The 27,389-nt window shown below is 40.1% G+C and overlaps 1 protein-coding gene across 1 annotated transcript in view; it reads right to left on the bottom strand.

The window, feature by feature from the left end:
- Nucleotides 1–50: 50 nt before the first annotated feature.
- Nucleotides 51–27,389, bottom strand: part of Mindy2 (MINDY lysine 48 deubiquitinase 2) — a 56,152-nt gene continuing 28,813 nt past the window's right edge. Inside the window, exons 6-9 of the mRNA XM_052187872.1 lie at nt 18,932–19,074; nt 11,221–11,394; nt 8,357–8,557; nt 51–6,337 (exon numbers count right to left, since the gene is read on the bottom strand). Of these exons, the coding sequence (XP_052043832.1) occupies nt 6,209–6,337; nt 8,357–8,557; nt 11,221–11,394; nt 18,932–19,074 (647 nt within the window). The 3' untranslated portion in view covers nt 51–6,208. The remainder of the gene's footprint in view (nt 6,338–8,356; nt 8,558–11,220; nt 11,395–18,931; nt 19,075–27,389) is intronic.

The raw sequence follows: 27,389 nt of genomic DNA, 5'->3' as shown, positions 1-27,389 counted from the left end.
GACCAGCCATATAGACTGCAGCTTAGGGTGATGAGGTGACACACAGAATGTTCAGTCTAAATATCAAAGTTTATTGAAATAAAATATAATCTATAATAAAAAATACTACGGTGTTATTCACTGGTTACAGTTTTAAGTATATTAACAAAAACATCCAACGTTTTAATCCAACGATCACACTACCCTTGTGTTACAACAAATTTGAGATTAAACACTGAATAATACTGAATCATTGAGTCAAACGTTTTATACTTTCCCACCTATATATTCCCACCTATTTCAGGAGTAGTTTCCAAAAGTGAAACTTGAAATTTAAGACATAATTTTTAGAGGTGCTCTTAGCATAATTAACATTTAAAACAGTTTATTTCACAGAAATCAGCTGAGCCCTGTGAGGGGTAGGTGCATCTTAGGTGTCTTTTTTCAAAGAGCATATTCTACTGCTTCTATGTCATTCCTCCCTTACTCATCATTCTTCGCTTGGCATTTAAAGCAAAAGAATGAATTATCAGACATAGAAAGGATGCTAGGACGGACAGGAAATGTGAACAGAGGTGCTCAGTCCCCACGGTCAATTCTGAGAGCCCATTTCAGCTAGCATACAGCTCCATGTGCCATAGCAAAGTGTGGGAAGACAACCTGTTTCTTTTGCTTACAACTATTCAAAATGACAGCCTCAGTCAACATTCCATAGCTTGTTGCTCTCCCAAATCCACCTTTCAACCTCATTATTCAGCCCAAGTCAAGGATGAGAGCCAAATGTGCTGGCATCGGGAGATGAACTGTGCACAGATCATCCCTTCCACCATTCTGCAGCCACAGCACTCTTCTGTGGTCTGTCTCATGTGGATGTGTGATGACAGCTGTCATGTTATCAAGAAAAATAAGTCTTAACAAAAACTACTAGAAAACTCCTGGGAAGTAAAGAGGCACTGCACCCTGTCACAGTGGTTATGTCACAAAAATAATGGGCGGGAAAGAACAGCAACAAATATTCTGACAAACCAGACATCATTTTCATAGATTAAACACCAGTCTCTGTTTTAAAACTCATCGCATGATTTATAGCTGCTTCCTGGGGCATTTCTGTTAGGGTGTCGTCAGTGACCCATGGTTTCTAATGGGCACTTGTGCTTCCTGACTTTCCACATAGAGGTGTAAAATGACTACTGGAGCCAAAGGAGCGAGTGCTGCCTGCCGAGGGCTCCATGCTGGGCATTCTTTACTGACAGGGCGGCCTTGCTCTCCAGATGTGACAGGTGGACAGAACAGTTACAAGATGACCAGTAACAAATGATGTGAGCTGAGGAGGTCTTTACAAGTCATGCTAGATAAAATGGATACTCTCTGGGACAAGAGGACTTTTGTTCTTTACCATGGGGCAAAGCTTAGATTTCCAATCTCTGCCATGGTAGTTTAAGTAGTTAATGGAAGGGTATCATACCCTAAAATACCAGCTTAGTAGACAAGTCTAACTTTTGTCAGGACAAAGGACCATTGAATGTGAGGCAAGAGTTGAAGATTTTTACCCTGTTTGTTGAGTTTAGCTCTCGAGTCCTACATGTAAAAAAAATGCATATATTAATGTTAAGCTCTAATTCCTAAGGGCAGAAACACCAGGATTAGGTAAAGACATGCATGAATTAAATTTTAGATAGTTTTTCAAAGTAAGTTTTCCAACATCCTGCAAGATTTCCTCCTGTTTTACCTTCTTTGTAATGTATTCCCTTTAGGGAGCTTTTAATTTAAAGTTATTTTTAAACTGTTACCTCAGAAAAGTAAACTCAATTCTTCCCTTTAACAGTTTAAAAAGTATCAGGCATCAGTAACAAAAGATGCTAACTTACAGAGAACCACAGACTCTAAGGTTCACACATGGTCCTTTAGGATTTCTTACTTGCTGTCTAAAGGATTTGATTTACACAAGATCAGAGTTGATTTTTACACTAAGTCACAAATAAGTTGTCTACACTGACAGCAGTGGGGAGGGCAAAGTCAGTTCCTGGAAGGACTGCTCTACCTTGGAGGGGCTGACCAAGGAGCTCTAAAAGCTGGATCTGTAGAGAATCCTGGGAAAACAGATTCGTAAAGTGCATTTTCTATGCCCAAATACTCCTGGTCTTGACACTACCCTATCAAATACAAAAGCAACTGCAAAATATATTTTTGAAAGCCATGATACCACATTGAAAAGAATTCTACACATTCTAATAGCATTAAAAAACTGATTTAAGTCATTATAAAAAGTCTACACATTGGAGAACAAAGACTGTGCAATATCTGTGATGATCTCAGTAATTCTTGGTGCTAAAGTATGGCATTTACTCAGGAGAACCAAGCACTGGGGAGTGTGTGTGGGGACACAGGGGAAGAGGAGCACCCTGCACATGGAGTAAACTGAGGCATACAATGATTGCCAAAACAAGACACAATCAGGTTTGTTTTTGGAATCAGGGTCTTACAATTTGCTCAGAGTGCCCTTGAACTTAGAATCCACCTGCTTCAGCCCCACAAACTGGATGACAGATATGCATTACCACGCCCTGATAAAGTCGGGTTTCAAACACCAAATGAGCCAGAATTTCACATGTCTAATTCATTAAAATATAAACAAATGGCAATCTTTTAATGTCTCTGCCTTATTTTGTCAAACATTTATTTTTCAATTTAAATTGTATGTCTAAGACAGTGTTAGGTACAAGTCTGTAAGCTTTCTGTCAAAAAAATATAACTGGTACAATGAATCAGAAAGCAACATATAATCAGTTTGCTGCTTGGTATTCTAAAGGAAAGTTTCAACAAGATGGGTATGGTGATATCCCCATATCATGGCAGTGAGAAGCTGAGGCAGAAGGATTCTGGGTTTGAAGGTAGCCAGGGCTACAACAGACAATTCCAAGCCAGCCTGGCTATATATAGCAAGACCATGTCTAAAAATTTAAGCAAGACTGGGGACAGTCCTAGAAATTTTTGCCTTAATTTGCAAGAGTTTTACAAACATTTCTTCACATGGCAACAGGGACAGTGAACACAAGTCATACCTTTCTCTCACATATGCTCTCTGGTCCTCAAGGGCTGGTGCGTTTATGATTTGTGGAAAGCAAAATGCTATGTATGAAGCTTTTGTGCAAGTACAGAATGAATAACACTAAGTTTAGTCAACTAACATCTGACATTAACTTGCTTATGTATCAAGATCAAGGAGAATGAGAAAGAATTCAAAGAATACTATGTGGTAAATTAAAATATAGAAAAGGGAGGAAATAATATATATGTGTGTGTGTGTGTGTGTGTGTGTCTTCTAGAACCTACTTCCAAACTTAAGCCTCTGACTTGCTCAAATCCTAGCCTGACCTTGAAGCATGGAGGAAGTTATTCTACCCACCCACACTGACTAAGGCCAATGCTGCATTGTATATCTGTGTAAGTCTGCTAGGAGTTGACCCCAGGTCCTTGTTCACTGCAGGTAGATGCTGTACCACTTGGTGATACTCCGAGTGTAGGTAGGTTGATGTGAATATTGTTAAATATTTACAACTTTTAAATCTGATAGTTTTCAGAATGTTTTAAGACCTAAACAGAAGTCATGGAAACCTACTACAGAAACATATACATGATTCTAGGTACTGATAAACTAGTGCAGGTCACAGCACTGCTGACACCGTGGGTTATTAATGAAGACTGGTCACTAAGTATATGCTCTAAGGCCGGAGAGAGTGCCGGGGCTGTCTCTGCTCTTCCACCTTCTGCTAGCCCACCTGTGGCACTGGCACAGAAATGTGCCTGAAATTTAGCCCAGAATCATTAAGCTCCAAAATGTTTAAATTGTAACATCTGTTAGCAATATTTTTATGACAATGTCAAGTATTACAAGGTATTATAAGGGAAAAATCCCTCAAAATACCATTTCCAAAGTCATATTTACTCAAATAAGAATAATATGCCTGAACATCACTTGCTACCTTGAGCAAAACATAGGAAATAAATATGTGACAGTTTAGAACCTTGACAAGCCTTCAAGGACAGGAAAGCATATCTCAGAAATTGATTTTAATAGAGTCAAACATTTAACCTCTCCCACAGTAATAAAAACAAACATCTTATTATAATAAGTTTGATATAACTCTTGTCATATCAAACTGAATTCCAGGAATGTAGGCAAGCCCAAGTTGGAAATCTCACATAAGAACAGGTCGGATTAACAAACACAGTGCTTTCCTGATCTTAAGTACATGTTGACTCCTCTGACAGCAATGCTAATGGTTTTCAGTGAGTTGTGTGTGTGTTGTTTTGTTTTGTTCTGTTTTCTTCTTCTAAAGGGAACGCAGTATTGGCAGTATTATATTTGGAAAAAATAAGATAAAAAATAATGTAACATATATAGATTCTTCAAGGGAAATAACTAGATATTGTAATATAATTATGGAAAAATATGCCTCAAGCATACTTTTTAAAACTACTCAAGGTTTATTGTTTTCTAAATTAAAATGTTAGACTGTTGTGGGAAAAGCGACTCTGAGGTTTGAGCTTTCTCCTCCAGTCAGCAGAGACTACCACAAGTGTTTATGCTGAGGTCAGCCCACCCTGAGGGGTCTGACCTCTGACCTTCATACTCTAGGTTGGAATCAAAAGACTTACCAGGTGTTTTATACACAAATCTTATGCCCCAGGCAGGTTCCCTGATTTGTCCCCATGCTAGTATAGAAAATTTGAAGAAACAACAAAGGACATAAATAGACATATAATATAGAAGAATAGAAAGGATACAGCATGGCCCTGAAGGATTTTTACTCTTAGAACAATACTTTTCATAAATAAAACTCTACTTTTTACATATGTATTCAGCCTACAGCTGGTTTGGGATCATGGGAAACATCAATGACAATAGTCTTACACTCCACACTATTTTCTTTTAGTAGTCTTTCATTGCCTCCAGACCACAAGAAATATTCTCTAACTGAATGTTCAATCTGTGATGCTCCTGAATATTTACTGAGGTTTAGGATAAATCACACAGCTACGTGCATTGGCAATAATCTTAAAAAATGACTGAAACAAACTCTAAATACAAAGTATATAAAAAGCATGTTAAGGATAGTTTTCCAAATTGTATCTAGAAATACAATATGTGCTGCCTCATCACAAAGCTGAGTAAATATTCTTTCAGAATCCTATAAATGATGTAAGATGTCTTAGGTTTATTTGGTTCTCATAAGTTAAAAAATCTGATTGCTTTTACATAAATTCTTTCAGACTCCTACCTATGTTTAGAATTTTATTAATATCTTTTCATTAGAGTTAAGAGATTAACTCTCCTTCAGAAATGTGCTTTTTATTGGTTTAAATAACTATGCTTAATTTTCTAGCAATAAACATGATTTAAAATTTAAGGTTCAAGGTAATTCTATAAAAAGGTAGACAGTGAACTCTGCTCCTCTCTGTCCTCATATTTACAAGGCTGAGCCAGAGTGTGGTGGTCTCCTCACTCGTGTACTACGTCCTTATCAGGAAGAAGCCACCCTTCAGGCTCTGAAGGTGTTGAAATTCTTCAACATCTCACAGCACTACAAAGTCAGTATCTCATCTGAATAGGTTATAAGTATTAGTGTCATGTATTTTTTTTTTGCTATTGGAAAATAAAAAATATTTTTTCTATCTAAATTGGATCCAAGCTCCATTATCAGTTCTCAAGGTACTAGCTAAAATGTACATTACTAAAGAAAGGGGAAGGTGCTCAAGGGCTGAGCCAGTTCAATGTACAATGGAGGATCAGTGTTCCTGCTTCTACCTCCCTATATTAAACTCCTCGTTTCTCATTGATTAAAACATAATTTAACAATGTAAAGTTTCAGAAATAGTTGTGCTAATAATTACATCTTGAGAAGGATCAAACTCATTCAGTGACCTCCATCCATTTTCACACATAACACAGTAGCTTACTAACTGATTGGAGTTGCAATGTCACTAGACACAAAATAGTGATATACTCATTTGGCTACAAGTGACAACACACAGTTCCAACTTGTAACATAAAACTCCAGCTCATAAAGAGTGTATTGTGTAACTTGAAAAAGTTGAATGTAACAAAGTTAACAACCTTCCCCTGGAAAACATGAGCAAAACCCATTGGAGATCAGGCACAGACGGTAGGTACTGGGTCTTCCTTTCCGTCATCTGCATAGGTGGTTCCCACAGATGCCAGCATTTCCTACAAAATCACGCAGCTGTTTTTTTCCTTTTCTTTCTCTTTGTCTTTTTCCCGAGGTTCCTTGCGTTTCCGTTCATTATTCCCAGACTGTTTTATACTTGATGGAGAGGCTTGTGCTGGCTGGCCCTGCTGTATGAGAAACACATATGGGAAGGAATGACTAACTGTTCCTGGGCACTGAATCAGAGCTATCTAGCTAGAGCCACAAAGGCAAAGGCATCCTTACAGAGACAGAAGCTTTGGAGGCACAGGGGCACAGCTTCTGCTCTCAGGTGTTAGGGGTAGGATAGGAGATGCCCCTGGCCCATAGCTGGCCTGTTGCCATGGGAGGTCTGGGTATCTTAGAGAAGAGGGCTAGCTGGCTTGTATAAAGGTGGGTGTGAGGGACGTGGCAGGGCATGTCTTCCTGCCTTGGTTCTGCTGCTGCACCAGATGGAAAGGTTGGAACTTGTGTGCTACTAACTCCTGCCTCCACCAGCCATGTCTTCCTCACCATGATGAACTGCACCCTCTATAGTAAGTCACAACAAACCTTTCTTCTCTAAGTTGCTTCTGTCGGGTGTGAGAGAAGTAAATATACAAGATATTTCATATAAAAATAATTAATGAATAAATTAATTAATGCAGTCACTATTCCAAATACATAATTATCTATAATTATTTAAGCTTCTTCTAGTTCAAATATTTATGTTAAAATGGCAATTTTGGTAAACTATAGTATTTCTACAGGATTTCATTAAATAGCATAATTAGCAGATCTTAAAAGCAATAAACAAAAAACAAAAAACAAAAACAAAAAAAAAACCCCAAGAATCCTGAGAATATAAAAATTTATGAACTTGAACAAAATGAAAAGCTAATTCTAACATAGTAGGAATCACCTGCTAAGCTTGGATAGTTTGTACTTGATTTAAAGGCAGAAGTTTTACATGTATTTTAATGGAGAAAGAGAGGGAGAGAAAATCTGTGTGCATACACTTGGGTGTGGTGAGAAGGCAAAGCTAGGGTATACATCTGGTGTCATCTGTCACTCTCAGTCTTATTTTCTTGAGAGAGGTGTTCTCTCACAGAATCTGGAGCTAGGCTGGTGGCCTTCAAGCTACTGAGATCCTGTCTGCCCACCAGTTATAGGTGCACTCTTAGATCTGGCCTTGTACGTGAATACTTGGGATTGAACTCAGGTCTTCATGTTTGCATAGCAAACATTCTTACCTGTTGAGCCAACACCCCAGACCTTTAGTAGTGAATTCTGCACGTGGCTTCATGAGATCCTAAAACATCTTATTTTCTTGTGTATCTATGCCAAAGATAAAGGTTCTGGCATGGCGTATGTTAGCATAAAAGAAAGGGATGCTTTTTAACTCATGAAATGAGATTTTGCTTGTAAAACTTGTGTGACTATCATATTTTACTGCTTAAAATATGAACAATAACCCTGACAAAGAGAGAGCTGCTACCCTGTGCTGAATACATATTAGAAATTGAGCTAAATGCCAGCCTAAAGAAGCCTCAGCATGGCAGTCTTCTGGCTTACTGACAAGGAGGGGGCCATGAGAGACAGGACTGTGACCAGGTGTTTGCAATAGGAAGCGAGGACCAGCAAGAACTATGAGTCCATATCTCTCTGGCTCCAAGAAGTGCATTCTTTCAGCAAAACCTCAGGCTGCCTCTAATTCAAAGGAAGCACTTTGTTCATGTTGTTTATATTTGCAGTTCTAAATACCTTAAGAAAAAGGCTGAATAATCTTAATCAGAACCTCTAAAAAACATTTTCATGAAATGAGAAATATGTTAGGATAGCAAAAATCTTAGAACAATGTGCAAACGTTCCACAGGTAGGGCTAGAGAGACGGTCCAGCAGTTAAGAGAACCTGGCTTCGATTGCTAGCACCCACATGGTGGCTCACAACTGTACAAAACTCCAGTTTCTGGGATCACATGCCCTCTCTGACTTCTGTAGTACAGGGCACACACAAGGTGCACAGATACACATGTAAACAAAACACTCAAGCATATAAAATAAATTTACAAATCTAAAAACAAAACAACAAGCCCAAAGCCTTGGGTGCTGATGTGCTAACACAGCTGAAGAGCCTGAGCTGACACACAACTGCTTCACCCAGCAGCCTGGCAGAGCTGCGGCTTTACCTGGGCCTGTGTGTAAGGGGTGGTGGTAGTCACAGCAGCCTGAGCCTGCTCCTGCTCCTGGTAGTACTGAGAAGCCCGTCGGTCCTCCTCTTCCTGGAGTTTCTTTGCCAGCTCCAAGTCACTGATTCCTTCTGGGATTTGCTCCCAATTGATTTCTTGGCTCTGCTGTTCTTGTTGCAGTGACAGTGCCATAAGGTAGTCCTGAGGAGTTAAATCACAACCAGCTTCAGCTCTGAGATGTGACCCAGGAACCAGCCAATGTGAAGACAGACACCCATTAGTGAGCTCTATGGGGAGGCTACGGGGTGTGGGAGTTTTGTTTTGTTCTGTTTTTGGAAACAGGGTTTCTCTGTAGTCCTAGTCATCCTAGAACTTGATCTGTAGACCAGGCTGGCCTCAAACTCAGAGATTCACCTGCCTCTGACTCTTGAGTGCTGGGATTAAAGGCATGAGCTGCCAACTGCCCAGGCCCATGGCACAGATATTTTTTTAAAGCTCTATTTCTAAGTACTTCTTTGCAGAGTTACGCATTTACTTCAGCATTATCATTTTTCTACATAGATTTAGAATTTAGAATTCTTTTCTAGAATCCATAAATAAGGCATTCAAGAAAAGTATTTTAAAAAGTTCTTGTTTTAAAAAGAAACACATGAGTATGGAAAATGCAGACAAGACAGAAAAACAGAAAGCTGAACTCTGAAATTACCGTAACAGCTGTAACTGTTGGGTTTTATATATCTAGTACTTTCTACATCCACATACATACTCAACAATCCCCACCATCTAAAGCTATTTATCTACTTTCTCTCTAGTGTTTGTCTTTGAAATACTTCAAGAACTTTATAAGATTATTTACTCATTTCTCTCCCTCCCCAACCCCAAATGTTTTGTTCTGCTCTGAGGCAAGGTCTTACTAAGTAGCTCAGGCTGGCCTCCTGAGGGCTGGATTACAGCTATATACTAGCACACCCAGATCAAAGGGTAATTTTTGTTTTCATTTTACTCTGTTATGTAGCTACTCAGTTTTGAAGGAAGCCCTTGCTGTACAGACCTGGCTGACCTCCAAGTTGCTACATAGCCCAGAAGAGCCTTGAACTTGCAGCTGCCTTCCTGCGCTGGCCTCTCGGGTTCTGGGATTGGAGGCAAGTGCTATCTATGCAGGGAGCCCTGCTATCTTTGTCTTGCTGCTCCTTTGGTTTTGAGACAGGTCTCAGTCTATAGCAGACATTAAACTCATAGTGTTCCTCCTTCTTCAGCTTCTAAAATGCTAAAATTACAGGCCTGAGTCATCATGCCCGATTAAAAAGACAGTTTTCAAATATGCATATGTATGTGTATACAGGTGCACATATATGTGAGTGGAAGGCAGAGGACAACCTCAAGTGTCAATCACGTTCTCTCTGTTTCTGGGGGTGGGGTACATTCTTGTGCGTGGGTGTACACCTATGGTGGTCAGAGCAGGCCACTGGGTTTCTTTGTGTTACTCTATTACAGTCTTGAGACAGGATGTCTCAGTGAAGCGGAAGTTCATCTTTTGGACTAAGCTAAGCGAGGTAGCCAGCCAGCTCTCAGGAGACACCTGTCTGCAACGGCAGTGCTGGGTTACAGGGATGCATTGCTGTGACCAGCTTTTCACATGAACACTGGGGATCTGGACTCAGGTATTCATGGCTGACCATACGTCCCAGGGGTCATCTTGTCTCTGCCTTTCCGCACTGAAGTTACAAGTGCCCACTACCATACCCAGCTAGGGATAAAACTCAGGTTCTCATGTAGGTACAGCAGGCACTTTACAAACTGAACTGTTTCCTTGACTCCAAAAGATGATTTTTAAAGCAATGTAAATGTAGCTACAGTCAAATTCAAGAACCCCCCCCAAAATCCCCAAAACATCAAGAACCAAAATTTAAAAATAAAACCATATACTCCCTCTACCCCCATGTGTGTGTGTATGTGTGTGAGTATATGTGTGAGTGTGTGTGTGTATGTGTGAGTGTGTGTGTGTGTGTGTGTGTGTGTGTGTGTAAGCTCTTATTGCCAAGCCTGATGACCAGAGTTAAATTCCTGGTACCACATGGTTGGTGGGAAAGGACAGATCTACATACTGTCCTCTGATGTCCATGTACCGTGTTGCACACAAACCCACTCACAGACAATCTAAGTAAATAAATACAACAAAATGGAGCACTCACTGGTTTCTGCTTATGCCTGTTTCTTTGCTATGCATTCTCCACACAACAGTCTTTTAAAAACACCATGTAGCTCATGCAGTTTCCGCATTTAACACTTAACATAACTGTTCTACTGTAATTAGAATAAAATTTAAAGTCCTCACTATGACCCTCACAGTTCAACAAAAATCACCTTCTGATTCATAGTTTATAACTGATGTTCATATTGAATAATCACTTTTCTAGGAAATGTGAGGAAAACTCACAGGCAAAGTAATAGATGAATCAAAAGTTTTAGATAAACAAAGTGACACTTGAAAAGAATTTGGTTTTTCTTTGTTGCGACTGGATCTTGCTATGTTGCCCAGGCTGGTTCCATCTTGTGAGCTCAGTGACATCCCCCAGCCTCCCAAGCAGCTATGAATATCACATTGCTTCAATTAAGAGTACGCATTTTAGCCAGGCAATGGTGGCACAAGTCTTTAGTGCCAGCATTTGGGAGGTATAGGCAGGCAGATCTCTCAGTTCAAGGGATCCTGGTCTACATAGCAAGTTCTAGACCAGCAAAGGCTGTAAAATGAAACCCTGTGGGAATGGAGGGAGGAAGAAAGAGAGGGAAGGTTGGAGGGAGGGAGAGAGAGAGACTATGTCCATTAAGCAGTGTGGTGGGTGGGTGGTGGGGGGACAATTTACCTGATCTATTTGGTCTTGTTGACCTTTGTATACAGTCTCAGGATCTGAAGGAGGCCGAAGGTGGAATTCTGAGTCACAGAAATTTCCATCACCGTCTACATTGTGGAGGCTTTCCCAGACAATTTTTTCTTCAGTAAGAAACCCCTGGTCTGTCACCAACAAATACAGTTGACCCTTAATAAGAATAACAAAATAAAAAGGAGTGTTAAATTCTCCCAAAGTAGCCAATATTATATTTAAGGAACATTTTAAATCTATATGCTTTAAGTACAGTAATTATTTTAACTAGATCTGTGCAACCCAATAAAAGACTAAGCAGATAACTTCTCTGCTCAAATTCACCTGGTTTTGTCTGTAGCTGGAAGTCAGCACAGCATAGTGTAACAGGAGATAACCAAGCTTTTGGCATTCGGACAAACAGCTCTGGGGGTTGCAATCTCATTTCACAAAATATAAAGATACAGCTGGAAAGCAAATGCAAAAAAAGAAAAAAAAACCCATAGTGTCTGGTTTTGTTTAAAAAACAAAAACAAAAACAAACAGCTGATATGACTAATCTAATCCAAGCCAGTCTTTCCCTTTTTGCTTACCCTTTTTTCCTTACCATTTTGCTCCTTAAAAAAAAAAAAAAAAACAAGAACAGCAGCAGAAAAGTATGTGTTTGCGTGTAGGCTGCTGCACATGTGCAGTGACCCCAAGGGGCCAGAAATGTGTCATATCCTCCGGAGCTGGAGTTGCAGCCTGCTAGAGTTGCCAGGGTATTGGAACCTAAACTCACATTTTCTGCCAAAGCAGTGCATGTTCTTAAGCTGTTTCATCTATCCAGTCCCATTTGTTTTTTAAATGCCCCGCCACTGTGTTGATTAAACAATAGTTTATGACTCTGAAACAAGTCCAGCAGGGTACCTGGAGAGCACAAAGCAAAGTCACATTACACCCATAGCTGCTCAGATCTATATAGCTGTCTCCCTAGAGGCTATGCCAGTGCCTGACAAATACAGAAGTGGATGCTCATAGCCATCCATTGGACTGAGCACAGGGTCCCCAATGGAGGAGCTGAAAAAGGACCCAAGGAACTGAGGAATTTAGAGCCCCATAAGAGGAACAACAATGTGAACCAAACAGTACCCCAGAGCTCCCAGGGACTTAATCAACAACCAAAGAGTACATATGGAGGGACCCATGGCTCCAGCCACATATGTAGCAGATGATGGCCTTGTCGGACATCAATGAGAGGAGAGGCCCTTGGTCCTGTGAAGGCACAATGCCCCAGTGTAGGGGAGTGCCAGGACAGGGAGGGGGAGTGGGTGGGATAGTGAGATGGAGGAGGAGGGTTGAGATAAGGGGTTTTCGGAGGGGAAATGAGGAAAGGGGTTAACATTTGATATGTAAATAAAGAAAATAAACAATAAAAACAACCAATAGTTTAATCAACAACATAGTGTATCCAAGAATACCACCTAGGTCCAGCTCAGCTGCACATCCTTTTTGCCCCTACTTAAGGATAAAGGACACACCTTTGCCTGCAGAGTCACTTTCCTACTCCCACATCCCCAGTCCCAAGCCCCAGAGTCTCACTGTGTAGCTCTGGCTGTCCTAGAGCTCACTATGTAGAACAGGCTGGCTTTGAACTGAGAGATCAGTCTGCCTCTCCCTCTCAAGTGGTAAGATTAAAGGTGTGCACCAAAAGGCCCAGCTTCTCCCCTTTAAAACAAAGGACAATTCAAATGTCACTTTTAAAATAACTAAATGGATTTTCACTTAGATTGACATTCTGCAGAAGAAGCTGCCACTCTCAGTGACACTGTAAACAGAATTAACAGATTACTATTTATCCTGCAGTGGCTCCGACCTGCAGAACCGGTTAGGTAAGATTCCTCCCCACTCTCTACTCCTTGAGCCACCTGGAACCTCACTCTTCATTTCTAATCTCACCAGGAAGAGGGAAGCAAAAGCAAGCTTCACAGCTTATTTCTCCTCCTTATGATGCACAGACCCCTTTTAAGATCACGGGTTGGTGGGCACAGTGGGGCACACCTTTACTCCTAGCAGAGGCAGGTAGATCTCTGTGAGTTCCAGGACAGAGCTATGTAGTGAGCTCCTGTCTCAAACAATCAAATCAATCAATCAATCCAGCAAGCACTCAATCAGTCACAGGTTGATCTTTACCTGGAAATATACCATCTCTGGACTCTTTAAATTTGTTTCTCTATAGTCTGCCAATGTTTTAATATGGTCAAGTCTCTCACATTAAAAAGTAAAAATGGAAAGGGCAGTGGATGGCTTCATGGGTAAAGACTACCTGCATTTGATTCCCGGAAGCCATATGGTAGAAAGAGAGAACTGATTTGCCAAAGTTGTCTTCTGTCCTCCACAAGTGCACCATGACACACAAGTGTCTTTGCCTGAATGCCAACACCTCCAAAAATAATGAATAACAAAACAACACAAGAGCCAGAAGCAGGTGCAGTGTATGTGCTGTGCTGTGCCTGTGGGGCAGGAGAACCTGAGGTGGGAGTACCATTTGGGTCCTGTGTTCGAGGTTAGCTAGCGATGGAGAGAGTCTGAGGCCAAGCGCGGTGGCAGCACACTTTTTTTTTAAACTTCTAAAAAGTTTATTTGAAATTAAGCCACCTTTCCCTTAGGCTGCACATTAGTTCCTCAGAGGCAGATGGGTGATGGTAGCAAGTCAGCATGACCCAGCTCGGGGTCCACAGGGCGGGGAGGACAAATCCTGCAGCGGCCCACTGAAACCATCCCGCTTTCACGGGTGCTCATTTGAGTTCTCGTTCCGCACAGCTTCTACTCCCATGAACTTGGAAATGTTGGAAGTCAACGGCCTTTGAACCATAATTAAGCTTTTACCATAATTGAGAGGAGGTGGTAGGCAGGAAGGAACCCCAGAAAGCATGATACATGCATCTGCTTTTGTTCCCAGCAACCGCCAGAAATGGTCTCACGTGAGAGCAATAGCACACAGCAAAAGCTGCCATCAGAGCTCCGGCTGTCTGACACATGAGAGATGTGACATGATGTCCAGAGCTGAGACCACGCAGCTCGTATTTATATTTAAAGAGACAGATGTGAGTAAGGAAAAGGTCAAAGCGGAGAGCATAACCCCTGTCCCACCGGTGCATCTGAGGCCCACGCTGTCAATGTGCCCACTGTGCTGTACACCCCATCCGTCAAGCCAACAGCAGAGCACAGACACCGGCCAGTTCTTACACAACAGTGACTGTGTTAAAAACCAATTAGGCCTCCCTCCTCCTCTCATATCCTGGACTCACAGACTCAATGTCCAGATCCTCCCTCAAGCATTTAACTGTCTCCCTGGCCTTTGCAATCTCTCAGCTCCACAGAACCAAAGCAGAACACAAAACCCCGTTACTGGTTGGTGGCTGGACACAACAGCAGAGACAGCCCATGCTAAACATGTTTCTGATATTTCTGGCTCAGAGCAGAAGGGGCTACTTATCACCAACACTGTAGAGGTAGAAGGCCCAGGGTAATTAGACACAATATAACAAGGGGCCAGCAAGACCTTTCTGGGTAACACGGCTAGTGACGAGGACCCCATACATCCTGCTCACTCAAAGGGCAGCATGTACAGGGAGAGGGAGAGCCAGCCAGGCCATCACACTCAATGATTGGCGTCCCAGTTCATCTCACTCAATCACTGCTCAGCAGCTTCAAATTCAGCATTCATGGCCACAGCCCACTTAGCCAGTTCTAATTTCAGGATCTCAGGAACCTTCTTTCGTTTTCTTTCAGAGACAACTGGGGGAGAGATTCCAGGGAGCATTCTATCTGGAACCAAGTGCTTCCCAGGCACTTTTGGGGGTCTTGATTAACTTTGAACACTTGATTAACTTTGAACACACAACAGGCGAGACTCCAGGCGAGTCGTCAGGTCCCTCAAAGCCAAATAAGGATCGGCCGCCAGGGGTGGAGGCTGAGGCACAATCTAGTCTACACAGTGAGTTCCAGGGCAGTCAAAACTACACAGCAAAATTGCCTCATAAAACAAAACATAAACAAAACCATGAAAAACACCACCTTTGGGTTTCACACCCACATCCCTACCCCCACAGCAACAGGCATCACCCTATGTCCAACCATTACATAAAGAAACAAGCTTCTGTTAAAAATGTTCATCTCTTTTAAGTGTGTGTGTGTGTGTGTGTGTGTAATCAAGTAAACTGGGTTCAAACACAGGTCCTCTGGAAGTACAGCCTGTACTCTTAACTGAAGCATCTCTCCAGCCCTCAGCAAAACATTTCTAGGAGTTGCCTGCTCCTGCCTTCTCCATTCCCACCCTTCTTAAGTTACTCAAATGCTTTTGAGGCCACTCCTGTCCCCTCCTCCCGTCTGTCCCCAGGGTTCTTATCTCTTCCCCCTTAGCTTCCTAGATCCTACTCGCTGGCTTCCCTCCAGTCCTCTTCCTTCTCAGCTCCTTTTACTAAGGCATCTTCCTTGTGTTGATTGAGCCTTTAAGAGTTGGCATTCATTAATTCTCTACTGTAGGTTTTCTCTTTCGATTCCTTATTTTTCTTGTAAACTCCCAAAATTACTGTATTCTTGTAAAGCCTAAAACTCGATCTGTATGCCCAAATCGTTCCGGTATCGAAGCATTTATCCAGTATTTCCACTTTGAAGGGCACCTCAGAAATACCTCTCAGATCCCAGATCTGTATCTTTTCACCCTCCTTATCTGTTTTCTTTTTGCTTATTTGTTTGTTTTGGCATAGGGTCTTGTAACTCTGGTTGGCCTCGAACTTGTGATGTAGACCAGTTGGCCTGCTGAGAATGGAGCCAGCATGTTCTCGAACTTCACCTTGAAGTCTGGGAGTTCTTCCCAAGCTATATATTAACTAACATTTATTAAAATTTCAGTCTTGATCAACACAATGTTGTCTTGACTCATTTCTCTTTCGCCACCTTCCCCCAGTTTCTCTTCCAGGAACCAGTTCACAATAACAACAGAATACAACATTGAACAAATAAAGGTTCACCCATCTTGGCCTCCTAAGTGCTAAGATTAAAAGTGTGAGCCACTATGCATGGCTAATCGTATATGATTCAATAAGGAACATCACCATCCACACAGGACCCAGAAATCACTCATTTTTCAAATCCAATGGAAATATCAGGCTGATCCCTCCCTCTCCACAATCTTTCCACATTGCACAAGCCATTACCATGCCTTGTCCAAATCATTATAATATCCTCCTCCTTTATTGCTTGGAGTGTTTCCTAACTAAATTTCACATCACTCTCAAAGTCTAAAGCAAATTAATGGTACACAGGGGCAGGAGGGCACATGATATCAGTGTAGGATTGTTTAGCTTAGAGTAAACTTTATAGGAAATCTTAGAAGCAGAAGAAAAGACAGAACATATTTTCTGGATTCCCATGATCTACTAGATAGTCCTGCTTGGTCTAGACGGGCACATCCTCTTCAACCACATAAAACTGGAAATACTTGTTTTAATAGAAGAGAGAACATCAGAAGGTATGTAGTTCTGTGGTACAGTGCTAACCTAGCTAGTATAAAATGAGAGGTGGAAGGTGAGAGGGAAAAGGAGAAGGAAAGGGAGGGGAAGAGGAAGAAAAAAGAGGGAAAGGGAAAAAAGGAAGAGAGAAGGAGAGGAGGACAGAGGAGAGGGAGGCGTTCTCAGCTATCAATGAGAGCCAAAAGTTTTCCAACAGAACTGTTTCATTCCTACTCTGAGGCCAAAAGAAGAACAGAAACTCCAGGGCCATTACGAAAATCAGGCTCATTTTTTTTTCTTAGACTCTGGTCTAAGAACCCATGCATCTCTTGGCCTTCTGTCACCCATCTTACTTCTAAACTTGCAGCTCACAGCTCTCTTTGGGTCCCTACTACCTTGGGACTTTTGCACACATGCTTCTAGGTATTTCTGCTTAGCTATTTCTTTTTGTTGTTGTTATTAACTGATGAAAGTCTTAGATGATTTGTTCTCAGATTTCACAGTTTTTGAATCTAAGGTCTTGTGCATGCTGGGTAATTGCTCTGTCTTTGAGCAATATACCCCATGTGTCTATGTGACATTCTCAGAAAAGTCTTTTCAGATAAAATCCTGGGGAAAGTTTTCAAAGCTTGTGGTATGTGTCCCTAACAGAAGCATCTCAGTAGCAAAGAAATCCTTAAATGGGAGAAACCATGAGTGCTGTGTCTATGGCTGTGGTTGCCCTGCTTAGCTTAGCTCATACATCAGTGGGTTCGAGGCTTGAAGAGGACAGAAAGCAAGATGATCTACAGCCACTGATCTGACATGCTTTGACTTTAGATTCTTGATCTTGCACACACCTAACTGTGAAGCTGAAGCAATAAAACATACTCTTCTAAAAACAGAACTATTTATGACTTTGCTATATTCTTCCATTGGCAAACAAATAATTTTATATCACCCCACTGATTAAAAACATTGATGGAAACATGAAGATGTGGTTTATGGCGTCTCTAAGTTACTTTCATTTAGAAAATAAAAACATTCACAGGGGAGGCAAACTGGTAACAAGACAGAAAACAGTAAAAACTCATAGGGACAGTAACAGGAAGAAGATGGTGAGCAAAGTGGTCCTCGGCCTTAGACTTACATTAAAAAGACCTGGGAGCATGTGAAGCCACTGAGGCAGGATTGGAAGTATAGCACAAAAGTGGAGTGCTTACCTAGTATGTGTAAAGCACTGGGTCTAATCCTTTCTATTGGAAACTCCCAAAAAACAAAAAATAAAAAGCCTGGTATTCAGGTCCCATCTCCTTTAGAGACTGATTTAATAGCATTGGCGGTCAGTTCTGGGCACTGGTGCTTTTAAAAACCCATCCAGACAGGTCTAGGATACAATCAGGTTTAAGAACTACTAGTTTAAGTAGAAGAGAGGCAGCTTTCAGTAAGTTAGTATTTGGGCTGCTTCTTTAAGAATGGGTAATTGTGGGATAGGGATCCATTAAACTCAGATAGGATGGGATCTGTGGCAGAGAGAACTGCATTGTGTCCTCCAGGCATAGGGTGCTAACTGAACATCTGTGCTGGCCTTCAGTCATAGGGGTCTAGGTTGATAAACTTCTAAATTAGATGGCACTTGTAAAATCAAAAGAGACAGATCTAAGAGATGAATAAAAAGAATGGACAATTAAGTGTGTATGTGTTTGTATATGTAAAAATCATAAACACATTGATAACTGTAATAAAGCCAGCATTGTCATGAAGGTAATTTATGTCAGAGGGAAGGTGAGGGGTGGAAAGGGAGTCTTGCTGTGTATCCCAGGTTAGCCTTGAACTTAAACTCCTCCTTCTCAACATACTCAGAAGCTAGGGTCACAGCAAGCACCAACACATTCAGTTTAGGGTAAATCTTAATTCTAACTTCTAATATCCTTTACTGTTTAAATATCTACTTCAAGGCCAGTGTGGGCTCCCCTTGAAATCCTCTCCCCAAGAAAATAAAAAGTAATGATATGAGTGCAATAACCTGTGATAAAGAAGTTGAGACTTCACTTAGAAACAAATGCTGATCAAGGTAACATTTCAATTGCTAATTCACTCTATTCTAAAGCAGTACTTAATAATTACCTTCACAACTTGATGACTAAGGAATATTATGCTAAATTTTATTCTGCAGTAGATCAAAACACATTTCTAAATCAAACTCCTTTGAGAGTAAAAAGTATCTTTCTATATCCTACCTTGTATTTTGTCATGGTGCTAAAATGATTATTCCGAAAGAACACACAGAGTTCTCCTTCCTGAACCGTTGAAGTCAGTTCACATAATCCATGGTACGTCAGTTGAGTGGCTGTATTGTTTAGAAACTGCTCAGCTACAAAGCCTACGGAACCAATGTGTACTATGAGAAGGAAGAATTATTTCAAAGTCAAAAAGTTACTTTTCCTATTTACATTTGTTCCAACTATATATAAAGGCCAATTAATCTAAGACTGTGCCTGTTAACACAATGGCCTCCAAATTGGAGATGTATCTTTCTAATTATCTTGTGAGAGCAGTGCCCCTGGTCATTCCTGTCCTGAAGAAACAGTGATGTGAAATTGCTTTCATCCATAGGTTTATTCACTTAACCTGTGAAAACTCTTCCAGGAGGTTTACAATGGACACAAACACCATAAAACAACAACAGGGAAGTTACTCTACATTTTATAGAGAGCTGAGGCCAGGCATGGAGATATATGCCTTCAATCTCTGTGAGTTCAAGGGCAGCTTAGTCTAGAAAGTGAGTTCCAGGCCATCCAGAGTGAGAGAGACAGAGACAGAGGACACACAGACACACACAGAGAAAGACACAGAGACATAAAGAGACAGAGGCAGAGAAAGCACATCAAGTGGTGCAGAGTCGAGTTGTGTTAAAAGACATTCAATGAGAAGCTGAAAATAACTGGCTGGGACTTGGCAGGTCCAGTGTAGTGAGCAAGAGAGGTGAGGGCACACCTTTTCAATTTCTTGTTGTCAGGCCAGGGCACTTAGAATGCCAAAGGAGTTATAGAAATTTACCCATACATCACACTAACCAGGACTTGGTTGGGGGAGAAGAATTTGGGGTTTACAGCATATACTTGTGTTTATACATTGGGAAAAAAGAGTCCCCCATGTTATTGTTATTACCTTGTTTGGCAGAATGTATTCAAGCTTTTATTATTATGTACCCTTTTAAAGGATGCACTGTTTGCTCAAAAAATACTACTCCAGGTTGCAGTGTCCATGTTCATACATGCGTTCAACATGATGCCACCATCATGTTGGTGTGAAGTTAAAAATGGATACAGACATCTTTTTCAGAATCTTTTTATGGATTAGTAAATAGGCTCACAGAAAATAGATGATTTGCCGAAGGACACCAAGCGGGTTATGATAAAGTGAAGACAAGAACCAGAGGAATTATTATTGGCATTAAAATGTTACCAACTTAGTGCAGAAATGATTATGAATTCCACCTGAATTACATATCACCTGAATTCACAAGGCATAAGCTTATTAAGAATTTAAAAACACAATATTTCCTAATTCTTTTGTTGTCTCATAAATGGTAATTTTAATCAAATATAGATAAGTCTACTCTAGGTTCAACTTTTAATAACTAATTAAACAGATTCTGGTATGTCGCTGTACACAGCAGTGAACTTAGGTGCATTCCTTCAAGTTCTGCACTTTTGCTGGAGCAGGGTGATGTCTGTGCACCTCTAATCCCAGTACTTGGGCAGCAGGCGGGAGGATGGACCTCTGTGAGTTTCAGATCAGCCAGAGCTATTTAGTGAAACTCTCTCAAGTAAAAAAATAAATAAATAAAACAGTAAAAAATATCCTAATAAAAACATCTCAAATCTCTAAGTTTATATTGATACAACTTTTTTTCAATCAGAGAGAAGGAAGGGAAATCTATTTTTACTTTGTAAAAAAAAAATTTTTTTTTTTTTATTATTAGGCTGAGAATAGAACCCAACTAGGTACACTTTGGGTACACTAAGTAAGCATTCTACCACTAAGCTCAGAGAACTACCTTTTACAGAAGAATAACAGCCAATGAGTATAAGAGGAATAATAAAAACATCATAACCACCACAACTATAATTGATACAGTTAAAAATCAATGGTTTAAAATCTAATATGTATACGATTCTTAGAGAAAGGTCTATTCACACAGTTTCAAAGCCTAAGGACAGACTATTAATTACTTATAAATTACAAAGAGAAAAGGGTGATTTTACAATAAAGATACTTGGACTATTCTACCTCGCTCAAGTTTAAATATAACCACTAATGAATTATCTGGCTTATGTACCTAATCTGGTGCGGTAAGAAGACTACTAGAGAGGATGGCATCTGTGTGGCATTCTAACCAAAAGTGTATCGCCTGTATCTACTCATAAGAGAACAATCAAATAAATCAAAGTTGGGGCTATTCTACAAAATACTGGCCTGCACTTAAAAAATGTTAACAGAAAAGAGTCGGAGAGCTGAGCAGAGCAGGGCAGTAGAGGCTGTGGGCAGGAGAGAGCAATGCTATAAGTGCATAACAGTTTGAACAGGGGCTGGAGATAGGGCCAGTGGGTAAAAGCACATACTGCTCTTGCCAAGGACCCAAGTTTAGTCCCTAGCACCCAAATCTGATTGCTCACAACTGCCTATAACTCCAACTCCAGAGGATCTAAAGCCCTTTTCTGGCCTCAGCAAGCACCCTCACACATGGTGTACGCACACAGACAACACACACACACACACACACACACACACACACACACACACACACGCACAGTTTTAAAAAGGATTCTTGGCTACAGGTAGAACTTTGTACCAATACCTCTTCCTTTGTGTGGAAGGGATTTTGTCTGGCTCAGCTTTTGTAGATTTTGTGCAAACTGCCACAGTCTCTTTATGTGCATCTGTTCTGTTGTTCCTGGACAATGCTGTTTCCTTAAAATCATCCATCATCTCTGGTTCTTAAAATTTTTTATTTCTTTCTTCTACATAGATCTACATAGGGGAGGGGCTATGATAAAGACATCTTATTTAGGGCTGAGCACTCCAAGGTCTGTTCGTTCTCTCTCTCTCTCTCTCTCTCTCTCTCTCTCTCTCTCTCTCTCTCTCTCTCTGTTACCCAGTTGTAGATTTTTGTGTTAATAACTGTAGCAAAGTTTCTCTGGTGTGGGTTGAGCAAGGCATTGATCTATGGGTATAGCATTGTGGCAGGGTCATTGGGAGTCGTTTTATTGCTGTGCTCATATAGCAGAGTAGGTTTTCCCTTGGGCCTTATCTAATGTCAGGTTCCTGGCCTCATCAACAATATCAGGTATGGAGGCTGGAGAGATGGCTCAGTGGTTAAGAGCACCTACTGCTCTTCCAGAGGTCCTGAGTTCAATTCCCAGCAACCACATGGTGGCTCACAACCACCTGTAAGGGGATCTAATGTACTCTTTTGGCGTGTCTGAAGACAGCTACAGTGTACTCATATAAATAAAACAAATAAATCTTTAAAAAAAAAACCAATATCAGGTATGGGTTTCATTCCATGGAGTAGGCCTTACATCCCACCAAACAGTGGTTGGTTACTCCTGTAGCATTCATGCCACTATTTGTACAGTGGGCCTATCTTATAGGCAGGTTGTTATTACAGTTCATAGGGTTTGTATCTGGGGGAGACTGATGATTATTTTACTTCTCTAGTAGTATGTATATACCTTCTACCACTATGAATGCTAGCCAGTAGGAGCGATGCTTCCAGTTGAGTATCAGCTAGATTTCTCTAGGGAGAGAGAACATCAGTTTTCTTCAATCGGAGTGACATTGGTCTATCCCCCACACTCCAGAGCAGCCCCCATGCTCAGGAGGGGCTGAACAACACCTATCAGATTCCATATTTTTTGTTTGTTTTTGTTTTTTAGCAATAGAGAAAGAACGTGAAGTTGGATGAATAGGGAGAGGAAAGGATCTGGAAGGAGTCGGGAAACAGGAAAGAATATGATAAAAACATACTGTATGACAGAGTCAACTACCCTGGACCCCTGGGGGCTTCCGGAGACCTAGGCCCCCTGCATATATGCAGCAGATGTGAAGGTTGGCCTTCATGTGGGTCCCCGAACAAGTGGAGCATAGGCTGTCCCTGACTCTGCTGCCTGCCTATGGATCCTGTTCCCCTAACTGGTCTGCTTTGGCTGACCTCAGTGGGACTTGAAGTCCCACTCAGTGACTTGAAGTGCCAGGGTGGGGTGATACAGAGGTGAAGGGGAGGGGTAGGGATGCGGAGCTGGGGGGGGGCTGTAATCAGGATGTAAAGTGAATAAATTAGTTAATGGAAAGAAAAAAAACCTATGAAATTCTCAAGGGATAAAATAAAAGTTTAAAATAAAGCAGGAAAGACGAGAAAGGAAAAGGGAAACAGGTATCTATTCTAAATGACAGAGATTGAAGCTATTATGACTGCTATCTAATCCTTGGCTGGAGTATACATTGAAAGAAATGTATAAAAGTTAGAGGGATGGTTAAGAAACCCAAGAGTGGGCTTGAGAGATGGCTCAGTGGTTAAGAGCACAGGCTGCTCTTCTACAGGATTTGAGGTATTGGGTTTTTTGTTGTTGTTGTTGTTGTTTTTGTTGTTCTTTTTTTTTTTGAAAAGCATGTTCTTTTGAAATAAAAGCATTTTGTGATAAAATTGAAGACTTACATGGAAAATATTTCTGATAAAATAGAAGAGATATATAGAAAAACACATTAAAATTGACACTTTTCATGGAAAGTTAAAGAGTAAAAGTGGGAGACATAAAAACATTGCTAAATTAATTGAAAAAGGAAGTAGAAACATTTTATGATAGAATTGAAGATTTACATGGAAAACATTTCTAATAAAATTGTAGAAAAATGTAGAGAAACATGTTAAAATTGAAGATTATCATGGAAAAGTTTATATAGATATAATAATGATAGGCATAAAAGTATTCCTAAGTTGATTGAAAGTGGAACTATAAACATTTTCTGATAAAAATGAAGATTTAAATGGAAAATATTTCTGATAAAATTCAAGAAATATATAGAAAAACATGTTAAAATTGACTGTTTCATGGAAAATTCTACAGATAAAATGGTAGGCATAAAAATAATTCTGTTTTTCTATATATTTTTTCTATTTCATCAGAAATGTTTTCCATGTAAATCTCTGATTTTATCACAAAATATTTTTAATTCCACCTTCAATTACTTTAGAAAGTTTTTTATGTCTACCATTTTATCTGTATAATTTCCATGAAATAGTCAATTTTAATGTTTTTCTAGATATTTCTTGAATCTTATCAGAAATATTTTCCATGTAAATCTGCAATTTTACCTGAAAATGTTTATAATTCCTCTTTCAATCAACTTAGAATTATTTTTATGCCTACCATTTTATCTGAGGATTTGAGTTTAATTCCCAGCAACCACATGGTGGCTCATAACTATCTATAATGAGATCTGGTGCCCTCTTTTGGCCTGCTAACATACATGCAGGTAGAACACTGTATACATACTAAATAAATAAATCTTTAAAACAAACTAACCCGGGAGCACATAAACAGCATGCTAGGTGACACAGCCTTGCCTAACAGCTCTGTGATCACAATGGAGAAGTTAAGCAGAATTCTTTCTTTCAAAGAGACAATGATGACACATTCATGAGTGAAGTGATGTGACACTTGTAATTAGCTCTGATATGCTTTAGGAAGAGAAAGTGTGTTGTGTAGGAATACAGAAAAAATGCAGGTATTCAATGTGCGAACAACTGGTGGATTAAGTAAAGAACATGTGAATGTTCACCAAGAGAGTCTAACTTTTTATAGTTTTTGAGACTTCTCAAAATATATTTGGACAAAGAAAATGATGGATATTATTTAATAAATTAATAGTTATTGCCTCTACTTAATGAGGATAATATGAATGCAACTGGGCAAAAAGAAAGTTTGAGTAAACATCCTGGGGTTAGTTTATAAGCATGTGTTTATCCCGGGAATAGTTGTTAAGAAGGTACTCCTAAAAGGATGTGAAACTAAATGACCGGCTTTGGGAGAGTCTGGCAGTTGGTACTTGGGGGAGGGGGAGTGCTCCTTATTCATTCTTATTTTCATGTCACAAGCAATTATTATAGCAACCATATTCAGGAGGCACGGCCACTCAAGAGGAAACATGATGACCGCTGTTTACTGTAACAATGCCGCAATGCTGTGCTGTGCTTACAGGTGTCGGTACCAAACAGGAAAGTGGCTGCTTTTGACGTCAGCAGTATAGCATTTTCCCATCAAAAGGAAGGCTAGTAAAAGTATTTCTTATATTTTGAAGTTTCATGGAATGTTTGGGCTAAAAAGTAGTTTTCATTTAAGACTAAAACCTATAAGGCTAGAAACAAACTGGCTTGGGCATCTTACTGATTCAAAAGGAAGGCACAGCGGAAGGCTATAAACAAAAAGGAAGCAGATATGATGGCAAACCACATGAGGAGTTGCTGAAATGTGAGCGAAAACACCAGTGTCTCTTCCCTGTTTGTGTGAACTTGGGGGTCTTACACACGTCATGGCTGCCATTATTTTAAACACACTACATAATGCTATTTCTTACTATCAGAAAACTAGTTTAGCTTTTTAATCTGTGATAAACTTCATATATGATTACTTCTTAGTGTAAAAATCATTTAGAGTTTCATTGCTATTGAATTAGCATATTGAAGACTTTATAATAAACATGCATGGTATATGTACCCTAAAATTATATGCACAGCAGACAGGTGACTCCTTCCTGGTTTTACCAAGGTATTCTTCCCAACTGTCCACACTATGTACCGACACCTGCCCATTACCCTGAGGAGTCAGTGTCAGAGAAGCAATGACTTATACTGTCAGGTTAGGGGGGAAAAAGAAAAGTAACGAAGGAACTGACTTTCCTGTGCTCATTGGATTTAGTGTGCTACCAACTCCTACCCTCGTGGGATTGCAGCCTGTCATGGGAAGAATCCAGTCACTTCTCACCCAAACTCCCTTTCATGAATTCATCCTGATACTTAACATTTTGAATTTTGTTCTTTCAATTACCATTGAATTATATTTTAAAGAGTTATTAGTAGTAGTATTATTAATGTGTGTTTGTTTGTGTGTGTGTGTGTGTGTGTGTGTGTGTGTTGCACATGCATGCTACTGGATGCATGTAGACATCAGAGGCTAACTTTCTCCTGAAAAAGGAGAGTCTAAAAAGTTGGGTCTTGCTTTCTGTCATTGGTAATAGGGATCAAACTCAGGTCATTAGGTTTGCTGTGGGAAGTGCTTTTACCTGCCGAGACATCTTATCAGCCCTAGAATTCTATAATTCTAAAAGTGTATGGAGTGCTGGTGATAAAGTAGATTCTGTAGATAGAAAAATTTCCTTTATAGGCTTCTTTTCGGAATATATCCGACCCTGGGAATATAGAAGGAAGACGTACATTTAATGAACTTATGGAGAAAAAAAAATTCTTGCTTGGCCTCATGCTGTAGCCCATATTGGCCTGCAACTTATACAGCTTCAGCTCAGGCTGGACTCAAAATCACAGCAGCTCTCCTATCCCAATTCTAAAGCACTAGGATTAGAAGAAGCATGAGAAACTACACCAGGCAGACAACATTTTTATGATATAATAGCTTTATTGCTTGTTTCCTTCCTAAAATGTAAACTTTTCTGTCTTAAATTGTAATAAAACAGTTGTCATACAAATCAAAAATCAGAGTTCTTGTATGTTTATATTATCTTTTCAATTAATAGACTGGGATAAAATTTTATTACTTGTCTTTTTGCATTAATATATTAAGATCCTGGATAATAAACACAATTAGTAGGATTAGTTAATGAGAGTTATGTAAACATCAATTTATATGCTTTTATATTGTCTTTTGTTTTTGGTGTGTGTGTTCATGTGTGTGCATGCATATGTAAACAAGAGTGTGTTCATGTAGAGGGTCAGGGATTAATGTAGGTTAATGTCTTCCTTGTAGCTATCTCCTTTTGTTTGAGACAGAGCTCTCAGCAATTTAGCTAGAATGGCTGACCAGCTTGTCCCAGGTCCTCCTGTCTCTGAAGTGCTTGGTTTTATGTGGGATAGAAGAGATCCAATACAGACAGGTCTTACATATCAGGCATTTTACCAGCTGAGTCATCTCCCTAGCCTAGATCATTGTTTTGTTTGTTTTTGAGATAGGGTCTCTATGTAGTAGTCCTGGGTCTCCTGAAACTTATTACGTAGACCAGACTGGTCTCAAACTCACAAAGATCCTCTTGCCTCTGCCTCCTGAGTGCTGGTATTAATGATGTATGTCACCTTGCCCAGCCCCTAGCCTATAGTATATCCTTATAATAACTAGCTTTAATTTCTAAAAATGTGTTATATATAATCCATTTTTATTGTGCTACATGTTGAAGAACTTTGTCTGAGTGAGAGACTCATCCCGTGTCCCTGCCTCTTCTTATATTTCTTTTTTCTTTTCTTCTTCTTTCCTTTCCTTTACCATTCTAAGCAAGAACTGAGTGAGTGATGGTGAAAGTTTATGCAAATGGCTTCCAGCCTAAGAACATTCTGGTTGCAAATCTCTTTACTCACTATTAACTGGAGCACAGATGAAAAAAGGTTATATATATTTTTAAGTGGAG

Source organism: Apodemus sylvaticus, chromosome 7, assembly GCF_947179515.1.
Source record: "Apodemus sylvaticus chromosome 7, mApoSyl1.1, whole genome shotgun sequence".
NCBI lineage: Eukaryota > Metazoa > Chordata > Mammalia > Rodentia > Muridae > Apodemus > Apodemus sylvaticus.
The sequence above is the reverse complement of the archived record's forward strand: the minus strand, read 5'-3'. Positions and strand labels throughout refer to the sequence as shown.